Source organism: Rhinopithecus roxellana, chromosome 6 (assembly GCF_007565055.1).
Source record: "Rhinopithecus roxellana isolate Shanxi Qingling chromosome 6, ASM756505v1, whole genome shotgun sequence".
In the NCBI taxonomy this organism is placed as follows: domain Eukaryota; kingdom Metazoa; phylum Chordata; class Mammalia; order Primates; family Cercopithecidae; genus Rhinopithecus; species Rhinopithecus roxellana.
Window position 1 is genome coordinate 57,815,104 of NC_044554.1, and position 25,814 is coordinate 57,840,917.

Genomic DNA, 25,814 nt, shown 5'->3' on the forward strand with positions numbered 1-25,814 from the left:
CCCCAGACCCGTTTAGAGTAAGATTTGCTACCAGATAGGTTTCCTTTTCCTTCTAAACTTAACATTTACTAATTAATCTACCCGTAGTCTTCCCCTGGTTCCAGACAATTGTAACATATCTTGGTTTCTAGTCTGCCCATTGTTGATAGATGTAAACTCGTAAGACCTCACCTGCATTTTAAATGGTAGTGACTAATTGAAATGAAGCATATTATTAAAATAAGCAAGGATTTTATATAATCTCCAAATAAACACACAAAGCCCTGCAACCTTTGTTTTGTAACTTGCTTTCAGGTTTTAACTATTGACTATTATGAGTCTCCTTCTGATAGCTTGCGTTCACCTCTCTGTCCAGTTTCTTTTTCTTTGGTCAAAGAAATTTCTTTCTCCATGTAATTTACCACAATTAGCAAGGAGATCATGACTAAATCTTAATGTACACTACCTGTATGATTTTCCTACTGGATCCCTGACAGGCCTGAATTTTCCCTTTTCTTCTTCTTCTTCTTTTTTTTTTTTTTTTTTGAGACAGGGTTTCCCCATGTTGCCCAGGTTGGAGTGCAGTGGTGCAAACACGGCTTACTGCAACCTCGACCTTCCTGGCTCAAGTGATCCTCCCACCTCAGCCCCCCAGGTAGCTGGGGCTACGTTCACACACCACCACGCCTGGCTAGTTTTTGTATTCTAGACAGGTTTTGCCTTGTTACCGAGGCTGGTCTGAAACTCCTGATCTCAAGTGATCCATGCGCCTTGGCCTCCCAAAGTGCTGTGATTACAGGCATGAGCCACGGTGCCTAGCCAGTTTTCCCTCTTCAATGTGCGTTTTAGTTTCCCCTAGCCTTATTCTTCAAAGGAGAGAGGTCTCTCCCCATCAGTCTACTAAGTGTTTTCTCAGTCTTTTTACTCAATTACCAGAGTCAGCAGACCCTCTGTCTCCCCAGTAACTACTCTTACTCACCTTTCAGCTTATTCCAAACTGCCTTTGATCCTAAATGAGTATATATATATATTTTTTTTCCTCCTTCTGCCTCTCTTATTTTTATTTTGTTTGAGACACTCCGTCACCCAGGCTGGAGGGTAGTGGCGCAATGTTGGCTCACTGCAACCTCCGTCTCCCAGGTTCAAGTGAGTCTCCTGCCTCAACCTCCCAAGTAGCTGGGATTACAGGTGCAGGCCAACACGCTTGGCTAAGTTTTGTATTTTTAGTAGAGACAGGGTTTCACCTTGTTGACCAGGCTGGTCTCAAACTCCCAACCTCAGATGATCCGCCTGCTTCGGCCTCCCAAAGTGCTGGGATTATAAGCGTGACCCACTGCGCCTAGCCCTCTCTCTTTTAAATCAAAACAACACATTTAAACAGAAATGATAGTCTGGATTTTGGAGCAGATTGGGGAATGACCACAGCACTGTAAAATTCTGAATCAATAAAGATTTTTGACATTGTAAAACTTGGGCATTTTTCAGTTCCCCCAACTTCTAAGATAATTCTAGCTCTTATAAAAAGTCAACACTGCTCAACAATATGACTAAAATTCAAAGTTTTACAAATGTGGTTTTTAATAAATTTTTTTTCAGTAAAGCAGTTCTAATTCAGTTTATAGCTCTAGCATATCTGAAGTAAGAATATTGCTGTTTCTGATTTGTATTTGAAAATATTTTCATCTATTCTTTTTTGCCTTTCTTCTTTTGAAATAGAATTCAACATTGACTGAGAATTGGTTCTGTCAAGATTGTCTCTGGCAATCTGTCCCTAATTCAACTATAAATTATAGCTAAGGATGAACACTTAAATAATTATATATTAAATGATTTTTAAACTAAGGCCCCCGAGTGATGTGATGAGCATATGAATTTTTGAATGCAGGGTCTTCTGAAACTCTGTCTTCCACAGGAGTATCATCATATAGGTCTGGAAAAGATGTGTTATTAAGACTTAATTCCTTTTAGATTGAGACACCATTTGCAAATTGAAAACAAAATGTTTGTATTTCCCCTAGTATGTGAATATACTGTAAGGAGGAAAAAAAAGCAAAATCGTCTTTTTAAAAAACAGACTATTGTTTAGAGCTATTTTAGGTTCACAGCAAAATTGAGTGGAAGGTACAGAGACTTCTCATTACATTCCCTGCCCCTGTCACATGCACAGTGTTCTCCATTATAAGCACCCCCCCACCAGAGCAGATATGTTACAGTGGATGAACCCAGTTGATGATCTGGGTGATGAACAGGTGGCACACAGAGGCGTTTCAGGGTCGTTTTTAGAAAGTACAGATTAGTTTTAAAACTAATGTAGCTTTTTCAGATTGTCGTCTTCTACTTAGTAATGTGCGTTTTAGTTTCCCCAGCCTTATTTTTTAATCACACATTTTACATAGCTAAAATAGTTGAATTTCAGAATATAAATGCTTATTTTAAAAAACAGACATTTGTTTTAAACAAATCTGAAAACCTTAATAAATGTCTCTTGTTTTGGGTAACTAGCACAATGGGAAAGAACTCTTAAAGATGTATGTTTGGTCTGTTGTATTGGAAATGTTTATCACCATGACTATATCCATCTCCTTTTCATTTAGTTTTATAAAATAATGAAGTTATATCATTTTCTGAAATAATTTTTCTTCTGAAATTAAAGTAAATCATCGTTTAATGCCTAAAAAGTACTCTCTAAAAATGAAGCTTATAACTAGATTACGAAGAATCTGTCAATTAAAACGATGTTTCAGAAAAGTGAAAATTTTATTCTTATTTGGGATTTTTGTTATGTTGATTTAAATGCTTAAGACAATTTGATGCTGATAGGAGCCATCTTTTAGAAAAAGATAAGACTGACTGATCTTCACTATTGAAATAAAAGTGTGCTGTGTAATCAAATGCAGTAAAGAACTGGGTTTGATGTTTTAAATAACTTTTAGATAACTTGAGAGTCTTTTCATTTGGAAAATTATGAACATCAGCAATCTCAGGAATTTCAATAGATATATAACCATAAAGAGATTTGCTGTATAGGAAGCAAAATACTTTCATCTGAATGTAAGCCTGAAGAGAAACTTCTGCCCCAGTAAAAATATTTTATTGCCACTAAACAATCAAAAGCTATTACTGACTTCATTTGGAATGGCCAGTCCCGAGTGATCTGCTAAGAAATAAGCAGAACTTCACTTGACTAGCCTTAAAAAATAAAAAATGAAGAACAGCATGGCTTTTAGGAGGCTGTTAGAGAATGTCATAGCAGCAAGCTCCAGAGAAAATGGTACAGAGTAGACATGCAATAAATGTTTGTGGAAGGAAAATTGATGGTTGAAAGTGGTGTCAGTTCTGGAGGCCTGCAAAGCATGGATCTATTTTGTGTTAATCTGGACTTTTGGAAGCATTCAGTCAGATTCATTTGCATATGAGTTATAATTCATTTTTTGGTTCTATTCTGGCATTGTGGTGTTCATTGTTAAGATTTTGCCCCCTACACATCACCCACTCACTATGTGATTAATTTTTCTTCTTCCTTTTTTTTTAACCTCTAAATTTGGGAAACCTCAGCTCTTGACTTTTCCTTATTTTTCCAACATCCCCTGTACACACATACACACACACACACACACACACACACACACACACACACACCCCTTTTGTTTATTTATTTTTTGAGACAGAATCTAACACTGTCATCCAGGTTGGAGTGCAGTGGCACGATCTTGGCTCACTGCAACCTCCGCCTCCCAGGTTCAAGCGATTCTCCTGCCTCAGCCTCCCAACTAGCTGGAATTACAGGTGCCCACCACCATGCCCGGCTAATTTTTTCTATTTTTTAATAGAGACAGGGTTTCACTATATTGGCCAGGCTGGTCTTGAACGCCTGACCTCGTGATCCACCCACCTCGGCCTCCCAAAGTGCTGGGATTACAGGCATGAGCCCCTGCTCCCAGCCCTAACACACACCTTAAAAAAAAAAACTAACATTTTTCTATCAAGTGATTCCTCATTTGTGATACCCATAAATCTATATATAAATATTGGTAAATCTTCCGTGAAACACATATACGCAGTTCAGAAAGTCTCTCTAATACCTGCTTTTTCAGAATGCTTCGTGTGTACTCCTGAGGTGTTTTAGGAGCTTCACACTTTGCTAGGTAGGGAGTTCTTTAGGGCAAAATTGTTAGAAATTTTTCGTCTTGGTTAAGCCAAAGTCTTTTCCAATTGTACTTCTTAGGTGCATTTTGTTAAACACATGAAGACCACTTGTCTGTTAACTTTTGGATGTAGATCAAACAGCCTCACTTCTTTGAACCATTCCATGCTCAACATGATTTTGAATTCTCTGAGTCTAATTCTCCGTTACACACATTTTGACTTGATGTTTCCTTTCATAAAATATGAAGCTCACACTTGAATATAATCCACATATGATCAGATAATAGATCTCTTATTAAAATTTGTTACTGATAGTTGTATTTTCCCTTATGTTTACAGAGTTCTTTTATAAAAGTATCTTGTAGGGTAGTTATCTCCATTTGATAAATGAGAAGCAGGGTGGTTATAATTTGTGATTTGCCTAAGGTCATACAGTTGCTAATTTAGACATTGTACATCTATTTATATGGTCTTAATGTTACTTTTTTAGGCATTCCATTACCCAGTTGCCATACCAAGTATCATAAGCCTATTAAGCAAAACCACTCCACCTTTTCCCATACACGCTAATGATTAGATCTTTTCCATTCTGCCCTTTCTGAATGCATTTTTAAAAATCTAATTATCTGTTAAATTGTATGTGTTTGGATTTGGTATTGTTAGAATGTATCCTGTTTATATATCCCCATCTTACTAGTTTGTGTTATGAAAGAACTATGTGATTATAAAATGATAGATGCATGTTATTAATAACACTATTAATAGCATTTGTCAAAGAATGTAAGAGTTTTGAGAATAGTTGCAGTTTCCGCTATTCTGTCATCTGTAGAACTGGCTTTCTGCTTGCATATTTAAATGAACTTTGTGGGTTTTGTTAAGTATAATAAAAAGCATGGGGTCAAATATAACCCAAGAGTATTACAGAGACTTTTAGGCTGACTCAGTATCTCATATTCTGTGTAGATTCATCTAAACACTGCTGTTATCCATGCTATACTTTACCATGTTATCCCAAAAGGGAACCATCAGCAAATTTTACCAGAAACTGCTGAATTCAAGACATATTCCAGATATATTATACTTCTGACATCCTAGGAAGCCTATCCAAAGAATAAATTACTTTGATAGAATTTGTTCTTTATGAAAATTCATTTTGACTCTCATTGATAACTTTATTCCATTTTTGGGGAGGATTGAGCAATCAGTGGGATGGGAACAGAGCTAACTACAAAGTCTTTCAGTTTTGATGGGCAACAGAAGGGGAAAGGAAGTGGGCCGTGGGATATATAAGGACTTTTCCAATGGAAAACAATTGTTAGTGGAACCTCTATGACTACTTGTTCAGTTTCAGAATTAAACTTCCTGTATATTTTAGGTGGAATCGAGCTGAGTTCTAGTCGAAATGCTACACATTATTTCCCATGAAAAATACCCCCAAACACAAGCAGAGAGAACAGTGATTGATAAACCCATCATATTCATTTCTAAAGAAATCATCAAGCCCAAATGTTTTAGAATTTTCTGAAGAACTAATTCTAGACTGGGCATGGTGGCTCAGGCCTGTAATCCTAGCACTTTGGGAGGCAAGGCAGGCAGATCACCCAAGGTCAGGAGTTTGAGACCAGTCTGGTCAACCAAGGTGAAACCCCGTCTCTACTAAAAATACAAAAAATAAAATTAGCTGGGTGTGGTGGCAGGCGCCTGTAATCCCAGCTACTCAGGAGGCTGAGGCAGGAGAATCGCTGGAACCTGGGAGGCGGAGGTTGCAGTGAGCCGAGATCGAACCATTGTACTCCAGCCTGAGTGACAGAGCAAGGCTTGGTTTCAAAAAATAAAAATAAAAAAATAATAATTCTAAGCATGTTGCTTCTAGAGTCCGCCATTTCCTCCGTTTCTGGTACTTGTTTAACAGTGGTTTTGTGCTCTCACCTGTGAAGATTAAGAGCCTGGGATAAAACTCATTTTCAGTCTAAAGATTTAAACTCATTTGAATTGAGTAGATGCTTTTGTGATGTCTTTGCATCTCTCCTGACTTAACAGTTCCCTTCTTCACATTACTAAATCTGTCCTTTTGGTTAGAAGATCATGCTCTTATCTAAAGATAGAAAGAAGCAAAATGAACATGGAACTACATTGCCCTACCTTTTCTCCTGTCTTAATATGGCATCAGGCTGAGCAGTGGCCTTTCTTGATATTCCCCTTATTCCAAACATAGCTTTGTCTTGCTTTCAGCATTTTTCACTTTCCCCAGATCATTATGTATTCTGACTTTAATCCATAAGAATTATACTTTTATATACAAGTAGGTTATATACCTCTACCCATCTTTTCTTTCTTTTCAAATCTAATCCCATCAGATTCTCCCTGTGTAACAACTTCTTTAGATTTCCTCTAATTTTCTTTTCCTTATAGATTTATTTACTACTGCATAGTCAAAATGTCATGTTTTAGCATCTTCTGTGGCCTGTGAATCACTGCTCTCTATAACCATGGGACCACTCCCACCCATCCTTTTCCCTATCTTTTTTGGATAGTTGTTTTCTTAAAAAACCTGGAAGCAAGCCAGGTACGGTGGCTCACGCCTGTAATCCCAGTACTTTGGGAGGCTGAGGCGGGTGGATCACGAGGTCAGCGTTCGAGACCAGCCTGACCAACATGGCAAAACCCTGTCTCTACTAAAAATACAAAAATTAGCCAGGCGTAGTGGTGCATGCCTGTAATCCCAGCTACTTGGGAGGCTGAGGTAGGAGAATCACTTGAACTTGGGAGGCGGAGGTTGTAGTGAGCTGAGGTTGCACCATTGCCCTCCAGCCTGGGCGACGGAGCAAGACTCCGTCTCCAAAAAAAAACCCTGGAAGCCAATGTTCAGGGTTATATGTTTAGGAAACATAAAGTACCTGCTGAAGTTGAGGTTCAGGCATTGTTTACTACATAGAAATGATTAAATCAAGGTCTTTTTCCTAGAGGAGCTCAAAGTCTAGTCGTAAAAAGTGAACATGTAGACAGATGATTGTAATACACTGTGGTACTTGCAAAATAGCGAGGATGCTTGCCATCTAAGAACTCAAGTATAATTATTCTCATTCGCTGCTTTTGTAAATCCTAAAATTCTGTCACATCCTCCTAGGGTTTCTGTTGTTTTTGCAGTAGCCAACCAGTTCTTCGTCGGTCAGAATTAACTCCAAAATAAAAGTTGTCTTCCTTATTTTCACCTTGGAAAAGAGAGATCGTCAGCAAGGAATGTTTTCTCAGGTTTATTTTCCTCTAGCCGATTTAGACTTCAAAGATGTTAGGGTGGTTGACACCCTCCATGTCTCTGCAATTTTGTCATTTGTTTTGGGGAAGTGGTGTTGGGTGAATATTCTGGTGATCTGTGTATCGTCTCCTTATTTTACGTTCCCTTGACCATCTTTGGAACTCCTCACAGGGCTTTGTTCATGGTCACTGCTCAGTTTTGTGCTCACTTAAATGCTTCCCTCCAGGCTGCTGCTTTGATATTTTACAGATCTTTTAAATGAATCTTTTTGTCCCTTGCCTTCATTTAGCCTTGCTTACATATTCTGGTTCAGGTCTCATCTGATCCAGTCTGTGATGCTTCTAAGGGTGTATGTATCTTTTGTATTAAAATTTGTTTACTTTTTCCTCTTTTTTTATATAACTTTGCATATAAATATTTTTGTTTTGTTTCTTAGATTCTGATTCCTTAGATCCTTCAAAAAGCAGCCATCTAGATTCTTCTTGTTCTCATTAATCTGATTCTCCTTCAAGACAGATTTATAGATCTTTATAGGAACATTTTAGAAGAGAATAATACACATTATGCAAAACACATCTATTTATATTTTGAAATGTTCCCACTGTATTTTCTTTTTTTTTTTTTTTATTATTATACTTTAAGTTCTAGGGTACATGTGCATAACATGCAGGTTTGTTACATATGTATACTTGTGCCATGTTGGTGTGCTGCACCCATCAACTCGACAGCACCCATCAATTCATCATTTATATCAGGTATAACTCCCAATGCAATCCCTCCCCCCTCCCCCCTCCCCATGATAGGCCCCGGTGTGTGATGTTCCCCTTCCCGAGTCCAATTGATCTCATTGTTCAGTTCCCACCTATGAGTGAGAACATGCGGTGTTTGATTTTCTGTTCTTGTGATAGTTTGCTAAGAATGATGGTTTCCAGCTGCATCCATGTCCCTACAAAGGACACAAACTCATCCTTTTTTATGGTTGCATAGTATTCCATGGTGTATATGTGCCACGTTTTCTTAATCCAGTCTGTCACAGATGGACATTTGGGTTGATTCCAAGTCTTTGCTATTGTGAATAGTGCCGCAATAAACATACGTGTGCATGTGTCTTTATAGCAGCATGATTTATAATCCTTTGGGTATATACCCAGTAGTGGGATGGCTGGGTCATATGGTACATCTAGTTCTAGATCCTTGAGGAATTGCCATACTGTTTTCCATAATGGTTGAACTAGTTTACAATCCCACCAACAGTATAAAAGTGTTCCTATTTCTCCACATCCTCTCCAACACCTGTTGTTTCCTGACTTTTTAATGATTGCCATTCTAACTGGTATGAGATGGTATCTCATTGTGGTTTTGATTTGCATTTCTCTGAAGGCGAGTGATGATGAGCATTTTTTCATGTGTCTGTTGGCTGTATGAATGTCATCTTTTGAGAAATGTCTGTTCATATCCTTTGCCCACTTTTTGATGGGGTTGTTTTTTTCTTGTATATTTGTTTGAGTTCTTTGTAGATTCTGGATATTAGCCCTTTGTCAGATGAGTAGATTGCAAAAATTTTCTCCCATTCTGTAGGTTGCCTGTTCACTCTGATGGTAGTTTCTTTTGCTGTGCAGAAGCTCTTTAGTTTAATCCTATCCCATTTGTCAATTTTGGCTTTTGCTGCCGTTGCTTTTGGTGTTTTAGACATGAAGTCGTTGCCCATGCCTATGTCCTGAATGGTACTACCTAGATTTTCTTCTAGGGTTTTTATGGTATTAGGTCTAACATTTAAGTCTCTAATCCATCTTGAATTAATCTTCGTATAAGGAGTAAGGAAAGGATCCAGTTTCAGCTTTCTACTTATGGCTAGCCAATTTTCCCAGCACCATTTATTAAATAGGGAATCCTTTCCCCATTTCTTGTTTCTCTCAGTTTTGTCAAAGATCAGATGGCTGTAGATGTGTGGTATTATTTCTGAGGACTCTGTTCTGTTCCATTGGTCTGTATCTCTGTTTTAGTACCAGTACCCTGCTGTTTTGGTTACTGTAGCCTTGTAGTATAGTTTGAAGTCAGGTAGCATGACGCCTCCAGCTTTGTCCTTTTGACTTAGGATTGTCTTGGCAATGCGGGCTCTTTTTTGGTTCCATATGAACTTTAAAGCAGTTTTTTCCAATTCTGTGAAGAAACTCATTGGTAGCTTGATGGGGATGGCACTGAATCTATAAATAACCTTGGGCATTATGGCCGTTGTCACGATGTTGATTCTTCCTATCCATGAGCATGGTATGTTCTTCCATTTGTTTGTGTCTTCTTTTATTTCACTGAGCAGTGGTTTGTAGTTCTCCTTGAAGAGGTCCTTGACATCCCTTGTAAGTTGGATTCCTAGGTATTTTATTCTCTTTGAAGCAATTGTGAAGGGAAGTTCATTCCTGATTTGGCTCTCTGCTTGTCTGTTACTGGTGTATAAGAATGCTTGTGATTTTTGCACATTAATTTTGTATCCTGAGACTTTGCCGAAGTTGCTTATCAGCTTAAGGAGATTTTGGGCTGAGACAATGGGGTTTTCTAAATATACAATCATGTCATCTGCAAACAGGGACAATTTGACTTCTTCTTTTCCTAACTGAATACCCTTGATTTCTTTCTCTTGCCTGATTGCCCTAGCCAGAACTTCCAACACTATGTTGAATAGGAGTGGTGAGAGAGGGCATCCCTGTCTTGTGCCAGTTTTCAAAGGGAATTTTTCCAGTTTTTGCCCATTCAGTATGGTATTAGCTGTGGGTTTGTCATAAATAGCTCTTATTATTTTGAGGTATGTTCCATCAATACCGAATTTATTGAGCATTTTTAGCATGAAGGGCTGTTGAATTTTGTCAAAAGCCTTTTCTGCATCTATTGAGATAATCATGTGGTTCTTGTCTTTGGTTCTGTTTATATGCTGGATTACGTTTATTGATTTGCGAATGTTGAACCAGCCTTGCATCCCAGGGGTGAAGCCCACTTGATCATGGTGGATAAGCTTTTTGATGTGCTACTGAATCCGGTTTGCCAGTATTTTATTGAGGATTTTTGCATCGATGTTCATTAGGGATATTGGTCTAAAATTCTCTTTTTTTGTTGTGTCTCTGCCAGGCTTTGGTATCAGGATGATGTTGGCCTCATAAAATGAGTTAGGGAGGATTCCCTCTTTTTCTATTGATTGGAATAGTTTCAGAAGGAATGGTACCAGCTCCTCCTTGTACCTCTGGTAGAATTCAGCTGTGAATCCATCTGGTCCTGGACTTTTTTTTGGTTGGTAGGCTATTAATTATTGCCTCAATTTCAGAGCCTGCTATTGGTCTATTCAGGGATTCAACTTCTTCCTGGTTTAGTCTTGGAAGAGTGTAAGTGTCCAGGAAATTATCCATTTCTTCTAGATTTTCTAGTTGATTTGCGTAGAGGTGTTTATAGTATTCTCTGATGGTAGTTTGTATTTCTGTGGGGTCGGTAGTGATATCCCGTTTATCATTTTTTATTGCGTCTATTTGATTCCTGTCTCTTTTCCTCTTTATTAGTCTTGCTAGTGGTCTGTCAATTTTGTTGATCTTTTCAAAAAACCAACTCCTGGATTCATTGATTTTTTGGAGGGTTTTTTTGTCTCTGTCTCCTTCAGTTCTGCTCTGATCTTAGTTATTTCTTGCCTTCTGCTAGCTTTTGAATGTGTTTGCTCTTGCCTCTCTAGTTCTTTTAATTGTGATGTTAGAGTGTCAATTTTAGATCTTTCCAGCTTTCTCTTCTGGGCATTTAGTGCTATAAATTTCCCTCTACACACTGCTTTAAATGTGTCCCAGAGATTCTGGTATGTTGTATCTTTGTTCTCATTGGTTTCAAAGAACATCTTTATTTCTGCCTTCATTTCGTTATGTACCCAGTAGTCATTCAGGAGCAGGTTGTTCAGTTTCCATGTAGTTGAGCGGTTTTGATTGAGTTTCTTACTCCTGAGTTCTAGTTTGATTGCAGTGTGGTCTGAGAGACAGTTTGTTATAATTTCTGTTCTTTTACATTTGCTGAGGACTGCTTTACTTCCAATTATGTGGTCAGTTTTGGAATAAGTGCGATGTAGTGCTGAGAAGAATGTATATTCTGTTGATTTGGGGTGGAGAGTTCTGTAGATGTCTATTAGGTCCGCTTGGTGCAGAGATGAGTTCAATTCCTGGATATCCTTGTTAACTTTCTGTTTCGTTGATCTGTCTAATGTTGACAGTGGAGTGTTGAAGTCTCCCATTATTATTGTATGGGAGTCTAAGTCTCTTTGTAAGTCTCTAAGGACTTGCTTTATGAATCTGGGTGCTCCTGTATTGGGTGCATATATATTTAGGATAGTTAGCTTTTCCTGTTGAATTGATCCCTTTACCATTATGTAATGGCCTTCTTTGTCTCTTTTGATCTTTGATGGTTTAAAGTCTGTTTTATCAGAGACTAGGATTGCAACCCCTGCTTTTTTTTGTTCTCCATTTGCTTGGTAGGTCTTCCTCCATCCCTTTATTTTGAGCCTATGTATGTCTCTGCATGTGAGATGGGTCTCCTGAATACCGCAAACTGATGGGTCTTGACTCTTTATCCAGTTTGCCAGTCTGTGTCTTTTAATTGGAGCATTTAGTCCATTTACATTTAAGGTTAATATTGTTATGTGTGAACTTGATCCTGCCATTATGATATTAACTGGTTATTTTGCTCGTTAGTTGATGCAGTTTCTTCCTAGCCTCGATGGTCTTTACATTTTGGCATGTTTTTGCAATGGCTGGTAGCGGTTGTTCCTTTCCATGTTTAGGGCTTCCTTCAGGGTCTCTTGTAAGGCAGGCCTGGTGGTGACAAAATCTCTAAGCATTTGCTTATCTGTAAAGGATTTTATTTCTCCTTCACTTATGAAACTGAATTTGGCTGGATATGAAATTCTAGGTTTAAAAGTCTTTTCTTTAAGAATGTTGAATATTGGCCCCCACTCTCTTCTGGCTTGTAGAGTTTCTGCCGAGAGGTCTGCTGTTAGTCTGATGGGCTTCCCTTTGTGGGTAACCCGACCTTTCTCTCTAGCTGCCCTTAAGATTTTTTCCTTCATTTCAACTTTGGTGAATCTGGCAATTATGTGTCTTGGAGTTGCTCTTCTGGAGGAGTATCTTTTTGGCGTTCTCTGTATTTCCTGAATTTGAATGTTGGCCTGCCCTACTAGGTTGGGGAAGTTCTCCTGGATGATATCCTGAAGAGTGTTTTCCAACTTGGTTCCATTTTCCCCCTCACTTTCAGGCACCCCAATCAGACGTAGATTTGGTCCTTTTACATAATCCCATACTTCTTGCAGGCTTTGTTCATTTCTTTTTCTTCTTTTTTCTTTTGGTTTCTCTTCTCACTTCATTTCATTCATTTGATCCTCAATCGCTGATACTCTTTCTTCCAGTTGATCGAGTTGGTTACTGAAGCTTGTGGATTTGTCACGTATTTCTTGTGTCATGGTTTTCATCTCTGTCATTTCGTTTATGACCTTCTCTGCATTAATTAGTCTAGCTGTCAATTCTTCCACTCTTTTTTCAAGATTTTTAGTTTCTTTGCGCTGGGTACGTAACTCCTCCTTTAGCTCTGAGAAGTTTGATGGACTGAAGCCTTCTTCTCTCATCTCGTCAAAGTCATTCTCCGACCAACTTTGATCTGTTGCTGGCGATGGCCTGCGCCCCTTTGCCAGGGGAGATGCGCTCTAATTTTTTGAATTTCCAGCTTTTCTGCCCTGATTTTTCCCCATCTTTGTGGTTTTATCTGCCTCTGGTCTTTGATGATGGTGACGTACTGATGGGGATTTGGTATAGGTGTCCTTCCTGTTTGATAGTTTTCCTTCTGACATTCAGGACCCTCAGCTGTAGGTCTGTTGGAGATTGCTTGAGGTCCACTCCAGACCCTGTTTGCCTGGGTATCAGCAGCAGAGGTTGCAGAAGATAGAATATTGCTGAACAGCGAGTGTACCTGTCTGATTCTTACTTTGGAAGCTTCCTCTCAGGGGTGTACTCCACCCTGTGAGGTGTGGGGTGTCAGACTGCCCCTAGTGGGGGATGTCTCCCAGTTAGGCTACTCAGGGGTCAGGGACCCACTTGAGCAGGCAGTCTGTCCCTTCTGAGATCTCAGCCTCCGTGTTGGGAGATCCACTGCTCTCTTCAAAGCTGTCAGACAGAGTCGTTTGCGTCTGCAAAGGTTTCTGCTGCTTTTGTTGTTGTTGTTGTTTAGCTGTGCCCTGTCCCCAGAAGTGGAGTCTACAGAGACAGGCAGGTTTCCTTGAGCTGCTGTGAGCTCCACCCAGTTCGAGCTTCCCAGCGGCTTTGTTTACCTACTTAAGCCTCAGCAATGGTGGGCGCCCCTCCCCCAGCCTCACTGCTGCCTTGCGGTTAGATCGCAGACTGCTGTGTTAGCAATGAGGGAGGCTCCGTGGGTGTGGGACCCTCCCGGCCAGGTGTGGGATATATTCTCCTGGTGTGCCCGTTTGCTTAAAGTGCAGTATTGGGGTGGGAGTTACCCGATTTTCCAGGTGTTGTGTGTCTCAGTTCCCCTGGCTAGGAAAAGGTATTCCCTTCCCCCTTGCGCTTCCCAGGTGAGGCAATGCCTCGCCCTGCTTCAGCTCTCGCTGGTTGGGCTGCAGCAACTGACCAGCACTGATTGTCCGGCACTCCTTAGTGAGATGACCCCAGTACCTCAGTTGAAAATGCAGAAATCACTGGTCTTCTGTGTTGCTCGCGTTGGGAGTTGGAGACTGGAGCTGTTCCTAGTCGGCCATCTTGCTCCGCCCCCAGTTCATCTATATTTTCTTATTTGCTGCCTGTGGCCTGTGTGTCCCTGTGTTCTCTATGGGATGTCCTTTCCCTCTTCCACATCAGCTGCTTTTCCTCTGATATTTTCTTATTCGTCATTTATCCTATATGTAGAATGGAAGAATTATTCACTTCCTTCTTTATGCCCCACAGGTCTTTGCTCATACTAGAATAGCATTTATTATCCCATGTTGTAGTTATTTAAACACATTTGCGCTTCCCTTCTAATTAGCCCATGAGTCCTGCCCAGGACACAGACTTGTTGGTAGTATGTTTGATGGCAAGAACAAATGCTTTGGAGTCAGACTGATTTTAATTGCTGACTGCAACACTAACTCTATAACCTGGGACAAATTCTTGGAACTACAGCACCTACTCAGTCTCCTCATTTGTAAAATGAACCTACTACTAAACCTTATTGGATTGTTGATACTAAAGTAATTGAGTACATAAAGTGCATAGTGAGTGAAGGAATAGTGGCTGGAGTAGAAAAATGGGTAGAATATATCTTAGAGACTTTTGTTTAACATCTTGTACATATAATACTAGAATATTTGTTTTTAATAAAACATTCCTTCTTTAAACAGTTTTGATGCTACAAAAGTGTATTTGCTTGTGTTTTGGCATCTGAAATGCTATTAAAAACATATCATCTTAGTGGCTCATTTTCTTCAGTTTACATGCAGAGAAGCCTCTTGGACCCCAAAACTTAACTTACTCCTCCTGCATTCAGAAAGCTTTGCATCTTTTTGGAGAGAACCATCTGTTCACAGCATTATATAGATATGAATTAAACAGATTTTGTTGGGGAAAAGTCACTTTCCAGCTCTTCTCAAGTCAGACCCTCAAGTCTGTGGATATCTTGATGCAGGTAACATTTCTGAAACACTGAGCTACCTGCTGAAGAATGTACAGGATGTCCCCATCAGGCTTTTCAGTGGAGTTGTGAGAGGGTGAAGTATGAGTACATGGAAGGGTGGACAGTAACTGCAGCTGATGGCACGGCACAGTGTGCTGCCAGATGAGTAGTTCAGACCCTAAGTGCTATCCGGTGGAAGAGAAGAGACTTTGACTTTTGGAAGATTGAATAAAAACGACTTGAAGAGAACAAGAAAGCATTCTAGGCAAGGAGAATGGAGGGAATAAAGTTTAGAAAGCACAGGTCATGTGTAGCGGATGTGGATTTTTCTGTTTATGTCATTTTTGCTTCTTTCTACTAGTATAAACAAATTTTGCCTTTTTTGTTGTTGTTTTGGCTGTTACTTTGTTCAGGTTCTTTGTTTCTGCTCAGAACTCTTTTTTTCATTTGGGTTCTTAAGATTTTCCACTTAATGCAAACTCTACTTTCAGATCTATTAAACCGTTAAGATTTTGTCTGTGACCTAGTGCAGTATTGGTCTGTCTTGCTTTATAATAAACGTAGTTCTAGAAATTTGAGTGTAAACTATTTAACTAGAATAACATTTTTCATAAACTGATTTTATAATGTCTGTCTATAACAATTCATTTACTGAGAAGTCATTTTCTCTGCGTATTTTAGTTAATAAATTGGAAAGATTTTTGTGACTGCCCTGATGTACAGTATGCTTATATTATGAAGGCTTTCTTTTAAATTTCAACATGACAAATTTTGTCTGCTCTTTGAAGTTTAGTTCAGCATAAATCATTTGTATTTGAGTCACTTAGAGATTCATTGTTGAGGTTTGAGGAAATTTAGACTTTGTTCAAGTCAAATACTAATGAAGATGCACTCCATCCCAAAACTGGGAGGAGATCATCTGTAAGAGGGAGGGGTGTGGGGGCAGGAGCTAGGACAGGTTGTTCCCTATGTCTTTCTAAAAATGCACAAAGATTTGAAAGTCTAACTGGCAAAGAGTTAATCATAGTAGGAACCAGGTTTCTGTTGTGTAGCCACTTGCACCAAGAAAGATTTGTTTAAGTAACCTAACCATTGGAGCATGTGGTTTTGATCTGTAAAGGACAAGAGTGAAGATGGAAGACAAAAGCTTTTTAGAAAAAATCAGGTTGTATTGAGCCTTTTGGTAATGACCATTAAATATGGCTCACAAACTGAAGTGCAGAATAAACACTTTTAGGTGTATTTTGTGACTGGGTCTCTCAGTGAGAGACATCCTCATTGAGGATAAATACACCCAGTAGGGGTATATTTATTGTTCAATGAGAAGACCTTGAGGAGGTGGTACCAAAATTAAAATAGAGGCAAGAATTCCAAGAAGGCACAATATCCTGATTTGGTGGCACAAAAATATATTCGTGGAAACATATCTACTGGAATTGTCTTGTTTGGGGGCTTGTTTTACATGTGTTTTATCTCAATATGTTGTCATTATGCAGAGGTCTTCTATGTCTTTACCCTTTTAGCAGCAGATCTTATTTTTCAAATTAAATTTTACATAGTGCCCTAATACGTAAACTACATGAAATCAAGGTGGGAAGGAAGGATGCCTTGTCCTGGTACCCTGCCCCCTCAACTTCCATTCTTTCAGGTGAAGCTTTTATGCCAGCTGGAAAAACTCATTGGCTTATTGCCAGTGACAGGTTACTGTTATGAGCAGATTTGCCCACGTTTTGCTATTTATAGTTTTACATTTCATAATAATTAACATATTACAGTTAACCTGGAGAACAGAAAGGGGGGATACCCACTCTGTATGCTGTTAATGCTAACGGTGTGTGCTTACCCAAGCAGTGTTCTGTGAAAGGTCTGATGTCAGAATTCATTCTGAAGTATAGTCTATAAGATAGTCATTGTTTAAAATGCCTTTCTGTGTACTTCCTAGTAAACAGTTGGACTAGTACAGTGTTATGTAGAAATACTAAAGATAGTTTCAACCTGTTGTGAGATTTTCAGGTTTGGCGTGGGAGGAGGGGGAGAGCTGTGTAGTAACTAAAATGGCAACTCCACGAATGCTACTGTTCTTCACCCACCAACATGTTCCCATACGTGTCCCAACTGGCCTGTCTTTTTACTGAACTTATGTAGCATATTTTAATCATATACCACCCTGGGCATTTCTTCTGTTGCTTTTTCAGATGTAGTTGTTGAACTTTTCATGTATTTTCATCGTCCCACTGTCTAGACTTTTAGCCCCTTAAAAACAGAGGTCATGATTTAAGTGCTTTTATGTTCCATGCACACTGTAGGCACTCAGTAAAAAGTTGCTTTGATTTTTAGCTTGGCGGTCTTAATCTATGCATTTTATACTGATTTTTTAAACTTGTTGTTGTTGCTAAAAACTAGATTTGTCAACTTGTTTGGTGCATCATGATCGGCTTACTATGGATTCTGCTACCTTGACCAGCAAAGTAGCAGAATTTTAACTCTAATTTCTTCTTTAATAAGAGGTTTTCTGAGGCAGGCAAACAAAGTATACTGATACTTCTTACATAGTAGAATATGAAAGTGTGGCACATGGCATCTTGAAAGTACTTTAAATTGTGTTCCTTTGAGTTCTGCACTGAAAAATAGAACTACTACCAACAACTTGACCCCCTTTCCTGCCCTCAAATTGTTTAGAACTGAAAATAGTGTTCTTTTGTACATACTTATATGCCATAAAGTAAAATTTTTTAACATCAGAAAACATCTAAATATATTATCAATTCTTTAAGAATAAACACTCCTCCCCTGATGTATTATACTATTACTAATTACTTTAAAAATAAAATTAATATTGTTTTTAATATAAAATGTTTGGTAACTTGATTTTTATTATACTTTGCTTGCTCTTTTCACATCTTATGGTAAGTTTAAAGTACTTTCTGGTATCTTTGTAATGTTTTAGCGATGAGAAGGCTCATTATTAGATTGACTTCACACTACTGCTGAGAATGATGGGCGTTATTCCTAAGTTCCTAAAAGGAGAGTTGTCCACAGGGCTAGTTCCTGGCAGTAAGAAATACTTAGCTTCTTGGAAAGTTTATATCCATTCAGTATTGACCACCAGTGGAGCATTTGTTGTTAGGCATTTAGCAAGTAATAAATGTGCTCCAAATTGCATTTCCTTCTCTTATTTTTATCCTTATGAGAGAGTAAGACAGGTGTTATTTTTACTTATGAATTAGGGGTCCTGGGATATACATGGCTAAATTATATTGACAGCCAGTTGTAGAGATGCCTTATACAACCTATCTACAATGTTTTCTCTATGAAACCCACTGACTTATACACGTTGAATTGTACTCCAGTGTGAAGTCCTGTGTAAATAAAAGAAAATGAACTTGCATCAAGTTGAGTCAGTGGTCAAAGTCCTGGTACTATTCAAAAGGAAAATGTGCATTCCAGTGAGATCATTTAAGAGCCCTAGAAGCAAAGGAATCAACTTCCTTTGTGTCAGTGGTTCTGGTTCTCAACTAGATGCAATTTTACTTCCCTAGAAGACATTTGCAATGTCTAAAGACAATTTTGGCTATCACAACTGGGGAGTTGGTACCCCTAGCCTCTAGTGGGTAGAGGCCGGCAATGCTGCTAAACCTCCCACAGTGCTTAGGACAGCACTCCACAACAGAGAATTATGTAGTTCAAACTGTCAGTAGTGATGAAGTTGATAAACCCTGCTGTATGTATTTCAAAGAATGGAATTGTCAGAAGCCCTTGCAGCCAAGACAAATTTGGGTCATTGGGAGGGAATGGGGAGTCAAGGAGGTGACTTCAGGTACGGCTGGACTGAGATGAGCTATTTTGATGGGGTTAGGATTAAGCTGATTTCCTTTCTCTCACCTTTTCTTTGTGCCAACACTTGGCATAGCAATAGTGGAAAAAAACAGTGAAATAAACTTCTTTTCTTCTAAGCTAGATGGAATATGGTCCTATTCCAAGAGCTAAAAGCATCATTCTACTTCCCTGTAACACTTGCAGCTTTACTGTAAGCCACACACCCATGCTGTCAGGCTCCCAAAATGTCAAGGCACATGATGTTTTGGGGGGAGGGGTGTAAAGATTGTTGCATTATAAACTAGCTGATTTATTTCCCAAGGTATCCTGTAATCATAGTGCACCTGGGAGGATCTAAATTTCTCACTGTTTCTGCATCATGTGCCATATGTGAATTTCTTTGGCTAACATACTCTTGCTTGATTTGATTAGTCTACAATTACAGGAACAAATGTCCCTTAAAACAAACTTTTTTAAGAGTAGTTTTAGGTTCTCAGCAAAACGGAGTAGGAAGTACAGAGAGTTCTCATATAACCCCTCTGCCTTTATTGTCTTTTGACTATTACTGAATTTCAAATAAGATTTATGTAAATGCAAGTGTTATTCTGTTAATGCAAAATTAAATGTTCCTCAATTTCATTGCTCACTAAATGGTAAAGCAAAAGTTAGGAGCAGATTGGTTTCACTTACGGGATATTCTCTCTCTCCCTAGTCAGTAGAAGAGGGAGGATCATCATTTGCCTGGACTTCTTAGGGACGTTAGCCACTCAGTGTAAGAGCATTTATCCTCCTGAACATTGTCCCATGTAGTTATACATCATCTTTCTATTTCTGGGGGATTTTATTTTTTTTCCAGGAAGTTTTCCCTGTTTTGTTTTTGCCTAATTGGAAGCTATTTTAAGTTATTCAGCCTGACAGTTTGACTGCTTTAAAAGTTAGAATGTTGCATAGCCGTAAACCTTCCTGTAATTGAGAGTGTTCTAGGACTTAAATTTGTGATCTTGTTTGTGTCTCATGTAGTTAGGGAGCCAGGGGGAACCTAATGATTGTATTCTTGATTAGAATTTTTTTCTCCTGGCCACAAAGTCCAGTTTCTTCCTTGAGTCACAATATCTCTCTTCAAATCATGACCAGTGGGCATACTATAATGCTTCTGTGTTTCTCTCTTGCCTCCTTTCAATCATGGATCTTCCCCTGGACTTTCCATTTAATATTTGACCCTTTAAAAAATTAATAGTCTGTACAGCGTAGAGAGAGAGAGTAAGCTTACTTGCTTTTTTTTTTTTTTTTTTGACAGATAGGGTTCAGGTTCAAGTTCTCAATAACGAGTTTTGTGAACTTGAGCAAATTATTCCTGAGTCTGTTTCTTTATCTAGTAAATGCAGATTATTTATCCTCCTTTGCCTACCTCTCAGGGCTGTTGTGAAGATCAAATGAAATAATTGACTATTAGAGTGCCTTGTAAACCATACAACTCAATACAAATGTAAAATAATATGCAAATATAAGAAATGTGAGGTTTAGTAAATTACATCAATTATGAAATGAAAGTAGGCTTGGAGAATTTATTTTCCCTTCTGTTGTCTTGTTTTGTGTAGCCTAGAGAGCTTTTTCTTCATCTTAGTAAGTTCAGAGATGACCTTTGTTCAGTTTAGTTGTTTTTTGTGTTTTTCTAAATAAGGTCAATGGAGTTAAATGCTTCACTTGTTGAAACATGATATAATTTGGCATAGATCAGTGGTTGGTGGAAAGCAAAATTACAAAAAGAAAATCCTGATTTTGCTAAACAGCATAGATCGTGCCTGATAGAACCTCCTCCTCCTCCTTCTCTTCCTCCTCCTCCTCAGCGTTGATTGCTAATCAGTTCTGTAGAATCAGAAATACTTTTCTATGCTTTTTTCAAAAACTCTAGTTTGTAATTTGACTTGCATTCATATTTTCAATAAAACAGCTATCTAAGTATTTGTTAAATAAAACAATTATCTAAGTAGTTGTTATACTTCACCCTTTTCCCCCCAGCCAGTTAGTTATAGTATGTGGATTCTGGATGGTAGTAGATCAGGTTAGTTTAGTCACAATTTATAAAAAGCCTTTTTTATGTTGCTAGTGTCTTCTCATGTTTGATGCTATTCATAAATAGACCCAGAAAACTGTAGTGCCCCAGGACTCAGGCTGTGAACGATCGGTCGAACTGTTGGAGTAGGGCAGGACAGACTGTTGGACATTATTCCATCTAAAAGGTGTCAGCTCCTGCTTCCTTGGCCTTAGTGACTAAATGGAAATACATTCTTTTCAAATTCAAAAGCCTGTTCATTACTGCTTTTCTCTTCTGAAACACATTGCCAGTTTTATAATCAAGAAGGACTTAATTATTTTTCTTTTTCTATTGCTTATGTTTATTCTTCATAAAATGACTTTTCTTCCATTTGATGGGCTGAGAAATAAGCTCCTATATTGGACTTTGCAGACTTGGCTTTTTTATAGCGTAAATCAGCTCAGCTGGCTAAATGCCTCACTAACTGAAACTTCATAATGTAGCTGGAACTAAATTGTGCTCTGGAGCATTGAGTCTTTAAACTGGATTATTGATTTACAAACCCATAATGGTGAAGAGGCTATAGAGAGACAAGAAGCTCCCTCTCCTGATCCTTGAGCAGGTTTTTCCTCACTTACTTCAGGGGCTCTGAGCTCACGAGCAAAATCCTAATGAAGTTTATCTTGCTAGGACAACCCATTTTAAATGCTCAATAAAGAAAGAATAATTCTTCTCCCGCTTAACCACTAAAGAACAACATATGTTTCTAACGTAGCTTTTTATTTTTTTTTATCTTTCATTTTTTTGTTGGTAAATCTCCCAGACAACAGCAGTTCTGTAGAGAGTTTAAATATGAAGGAATGGCAGGACGGGCTAAGGGCACTTCTACCCAACATTAACATCAACTTTGGTGGACTGCCCAATTCTTCTTCCCCCTCCAACGCCAACCACAGTGCACCAACCTCCAACACTGCCACCACCGACAGCCTGAGTTGGGACAGCCCTGGCAGCTGGACAGACCCAGCCATCATCACAGGTAACTTTCTCACTCCCTTCAGCTCCACTGACTGCCAACAGTTTGGTTTTTAGCACAGATAAAATAAAAACCGAGATCTCTTCAACATAAGCTTCTTTTCACAAAGCTGCAAGTGTGGAGTGGCTTGTTTGGTTCTCAGGGGTCATGCAAGTCTCATTTAACCTGTCGGCCTAGTTGTGTATTAATAAGAAGGCATTTGGTGCCTAGGTTGCTTCTTCTGGTTTAAGTAGGTGTTAACGTCTAGCAACATGTGTATTTTGTAGTCCTCAAAGTACAAAAGGATCTGACTTACTCTTCTTATAAGGAACATACTCCACTTTTTGTTATAAAGCTCTCTATTATAAGGCTGTCTTGTTATGCATCCCTGTCAGAGGAAGAAAAGCACAATTGGGAAATGCCGTCATGCAGTTCTGGGGAATGGTGTTTTGCAGCTGTGCCTCTGTGACAGTGGGGGACTAAGTCTAGTTCAAGAGGAGGCATGGGTTTGTGTGACAATAAGTCTTGGTTGTTGGGGGAGGATCAAAGGAACAGAAGGTTTAGAAGGTCTCATGTGGAAGGAGTTTAAAATTGTAATCTCTTCTGTGTTTCCTTTTGGTTTTGTTTTCTAAATTTGTTTGATGACCTTATTCTTTCCACACAAACTCACCATTTTCCCTCTTTTTTCTTTTCTTTCCTTAGGTATTCCAGCATCTTCAGGAAACAGTTTAGACTCTCTTCAAGATGACAATCCTCCACACTGGCTAAAATCCCTTCAGGCCCTCACAGAGATGGACGGCCCCAGCGCTGCTCCATCACAGACCCACCACAGCGCCCCCTTCAGCACACAGATCCCGCTGCACAGAGCCAGTTGGAATCCCTACCCTCCTCCTTCAAACCCTTCCAGCTTCCACTCCCCACCCCCAGGCTTTCAGACAGCCTTCAGACCCCCCAGCAAAACCCCCACAGATTTACTACAGAGTTCAACACTGGACCGCCATTAGGCAAAGAGGAGCAACTATTAGAAAATGCAGGATTTGTCCCACTTTGTTTTCTCCCTCTCAGCCCACCACCCACAGCTCCCTTCTCATTTCTTATGTTCTGAAGAATCCAGTACCTGATCAATTTTTTTTCTCCCTACCCCCAGATGCAATGCGATCACAGGGTCATTACCATCTCTTTATTAATTGTAAAAGTTTTTGTTGATCCAGCATTTGAGTGACACTGTTGAATGTTTCTAAAAATGCCTTTTTAAGGAGAGAAAAAAAAATCAAAGGGCAGTCTCAATACTTAGAAAATTATTGTTTGTCTGTTGCGCATAATAATGACATAATCTGCTTAGCAGAAAATGGCGATTAATCTATAGGAAAGGTCAAGTAAACGCATTATCAACTGCAGAAGTTTGAAAACCAGGTTCATTTACGTGAGATTGCTAAATGCATGGGGGAAAACAGTGGTCCTAGCATCCATCTTGTATTCAGCTTATCATTATTGCAGGGAAAATGCTTTTAATTTAAATTAATTTTTAATTATTTTGGCAAGCTGATGGCAAGGACTTGATTGTGTCGTTAAGCAAAAGAATGTATTGGAAGTTGATGGAAAGACAAATTCATCTGTAGTAGTAACTGGCTGATTGCTAAAGAGTTTCTAAGGAGGTGAGAAGTAATTTTTTTAAAGGAGAAAATTTTTTTGGCTTTAGATTTAAAGTAAATTGAAATGTTTTAAAGAAAAAAAGTATTCACAGATTTAATACCTATTAATAATATAAGAGCTGAAATGTAAGTGACTTCTTCAGTCCTTCTCCTCTGTCGGAATCGTTTTTCTTTTACCGTAAATTCACCTGACGAGGGCACTCTGAGATAGCACTGCTCTGGGGCCATCTGATCACCATCAGGAGCAAATCTCTGACCTCCTTGCCTGCAGCTTTTACTTAACCCTGTAGTTTCTGGACGTTTGTGCAGTATTGAAAAGACAGGAGAAAAGAAAACAGAAACCTGGTTATAACCTGACGCTAAAACTAAAAACAAGGAAATGTACCTCTTTCTTCAGAATTAAAACTAAAATCTTAAATAAAACAGAAAACTTGATGATGACACTTGGGTTGTTCTTGTTTTTGTTTTTCCGTTTTGTTGCATGTGAGTTTGAAAGATTTTGTGACAAGTAGCCATCAGATTTTCCATTTGATTTTACATCTTCAACAATAGGGAGGGAAGATGGCTTAGAAGAAGAAAGTGGAGGATAAACAACCATTTTATTGTCAGCCAGTGTCATCCTTGAAGTTCAGCCCATCTTGTCCTCAAGAATCCCTCTTCCAGTGGCTTTCAGTAGAAGATTCCTCTTTCTGCTATTGTATTATGCAGGCCAAGCCTTCCCAACTGAGAAGCCTCATGTGCCAGTAATGGAGAGGTTATTGACATGCTGAGATGTTGATTCTCTTTAGGGAGACCTGGCGGGAGCAGCAGCCACTGTGTCACACAAGTGGCACCACTTTGTGAGTGCCATGATGGGAAGGAGATCGGGAAACACTGATGTAGATGATCCACAGACACATCTTTTATGACTGACCATTTTAGGAAGTACCTGATGATGGGGCGATGATCGCACCACTGACCAAAAGAGGGTAGGGGATAAAAGTTACCTGTTCCCCAACAGGACACCAGGATCTGTGTGGTTTGTATGTCTTGAGTTGGGCTGCATTCAGAAACCCAAAGCAGGAACTGGCATATTTTCAGCCATGTCCATTAAGGGAAGCTTTGTCGGATCAACTAAATAGAGATCATACGTTCTGTGTTTTCAGGTGGGTTTTTTTCATCCTTACCTTTTTGCTGTACTTTGTTAAAAAAAAAGTTTCAACACAATTTTTAGAAACTTAAACATGATATTCTCAAATAAATGTCACCACAAATAGATGGTGACCAAGTGGATAGTAAATTGTTTTGTAAAATTAACAAAATTACCCTGGGTTTAAGTGGAGAGGACTAGAAATGACAAGCTCTCTTTGCCCTTGAACTTCGCTTCAGTCTCCTGAACCTTCACATTGTACTGCAAAATGATGGACCAATGCACAAATAATATTCAGATGCCAGTAAACTTGTAATCAAGGCTTTTTGCGGGATGGGGAGGGAGTCCTGAGATGGGCATATCAATAAAAATGTTGCTTTTTCTGTAACAGGAGGGAACTTCCACCTTATAAGGCTGTGCTGTAATTGTGTGTATGTTTAATCGGTCATACAGAAGAGTTTATAGAAAGCATGACTTTACAAAAAGTATGAAGAATAAAAATAATAATGATCTGTGTGCCTACCACCGAGGTTAAAAATAGAGGCCGGGTGCGGTGGCTCACGCCTGTAATCTCAGCACTTTGGGAGGCCGAGGCAGGCAGATCACCTTAGGTCAGGAGTTCGAGACCAGCCTGGCTAACATGGTGAAACCCCGTTTCTACTAGGAAAAAAAAAAATTAGCCTGGCCTGGTGGCTCTCACCTGTAATTCCAGCTACTCTGGAGGCTGCGGCAGGAGAATCACTTGAACCCGAGAGGCAGAGGTTGCAGTGAGCCGAGATCGTGCCATTGCACTCCAGCTTGGGCAACAAGAGCGTGACTGTCTCAAAAAAAAAAAAAAAAAAAAAAAAAAAAAAAAAAAAAAAAAAAACCTCGATATCTTAAAAGCCCACTATTTGCCGTCTCCAATTAGACCATTTTCTTTCCTCCTCATCTACAAATTTTATTTTAATTTCTGTGTTAATCTTCAAGAGTTTTGTCAGCTGTGTATCTATCCTTGAATAATATATTGTTTAGTTTTAAAAAGCTGAGTAATAAACCCAAGCCTAGCTGTGGAAGGAAAGGGCAATGTTGTCACTATTAGATTAAGGCTTTTAGGAGAAAGTAAACTAAACAACTTCTGG

At 39.0% G+C, this 25,814-nt stretch overlaps 1 protein-coding gene across 4 annotated transcripts in view; it reads left to right on the top strand.

Moving 5' to 3' along the window:
* Positions 1-24,007, top strand: part of CNOT4 (CCR4-NOT transcription complex subunit 4) — a 153,324-nt gene extending 129,317 nt beyond the window's left edge. For 2 of the 4 annotated variants that reach the window (XM_030932501.1, XM_030932502.1), the window contains exons 11-12: positions 21,724-21,936; positions 22,615-24,007. In XM_030932501.1, the coding sequence (XP_030788361.1) occupies positions 21,724-21,936; positions 22,615-22,916 (515 nt within the window). In that variant the 3' untranslated portion in view covers positions 22,917-24,007. The remainder of the gene's footprint in view (positions 1-21,723; positions 21,937-22,614) is intronic. The other 2 variants (XM_030932503.1, XM_030932504.1) reach the window with 1 other exon arrangement.
* Positions 24,008-25,814: the final 1,807 nt, after the last annotated feature.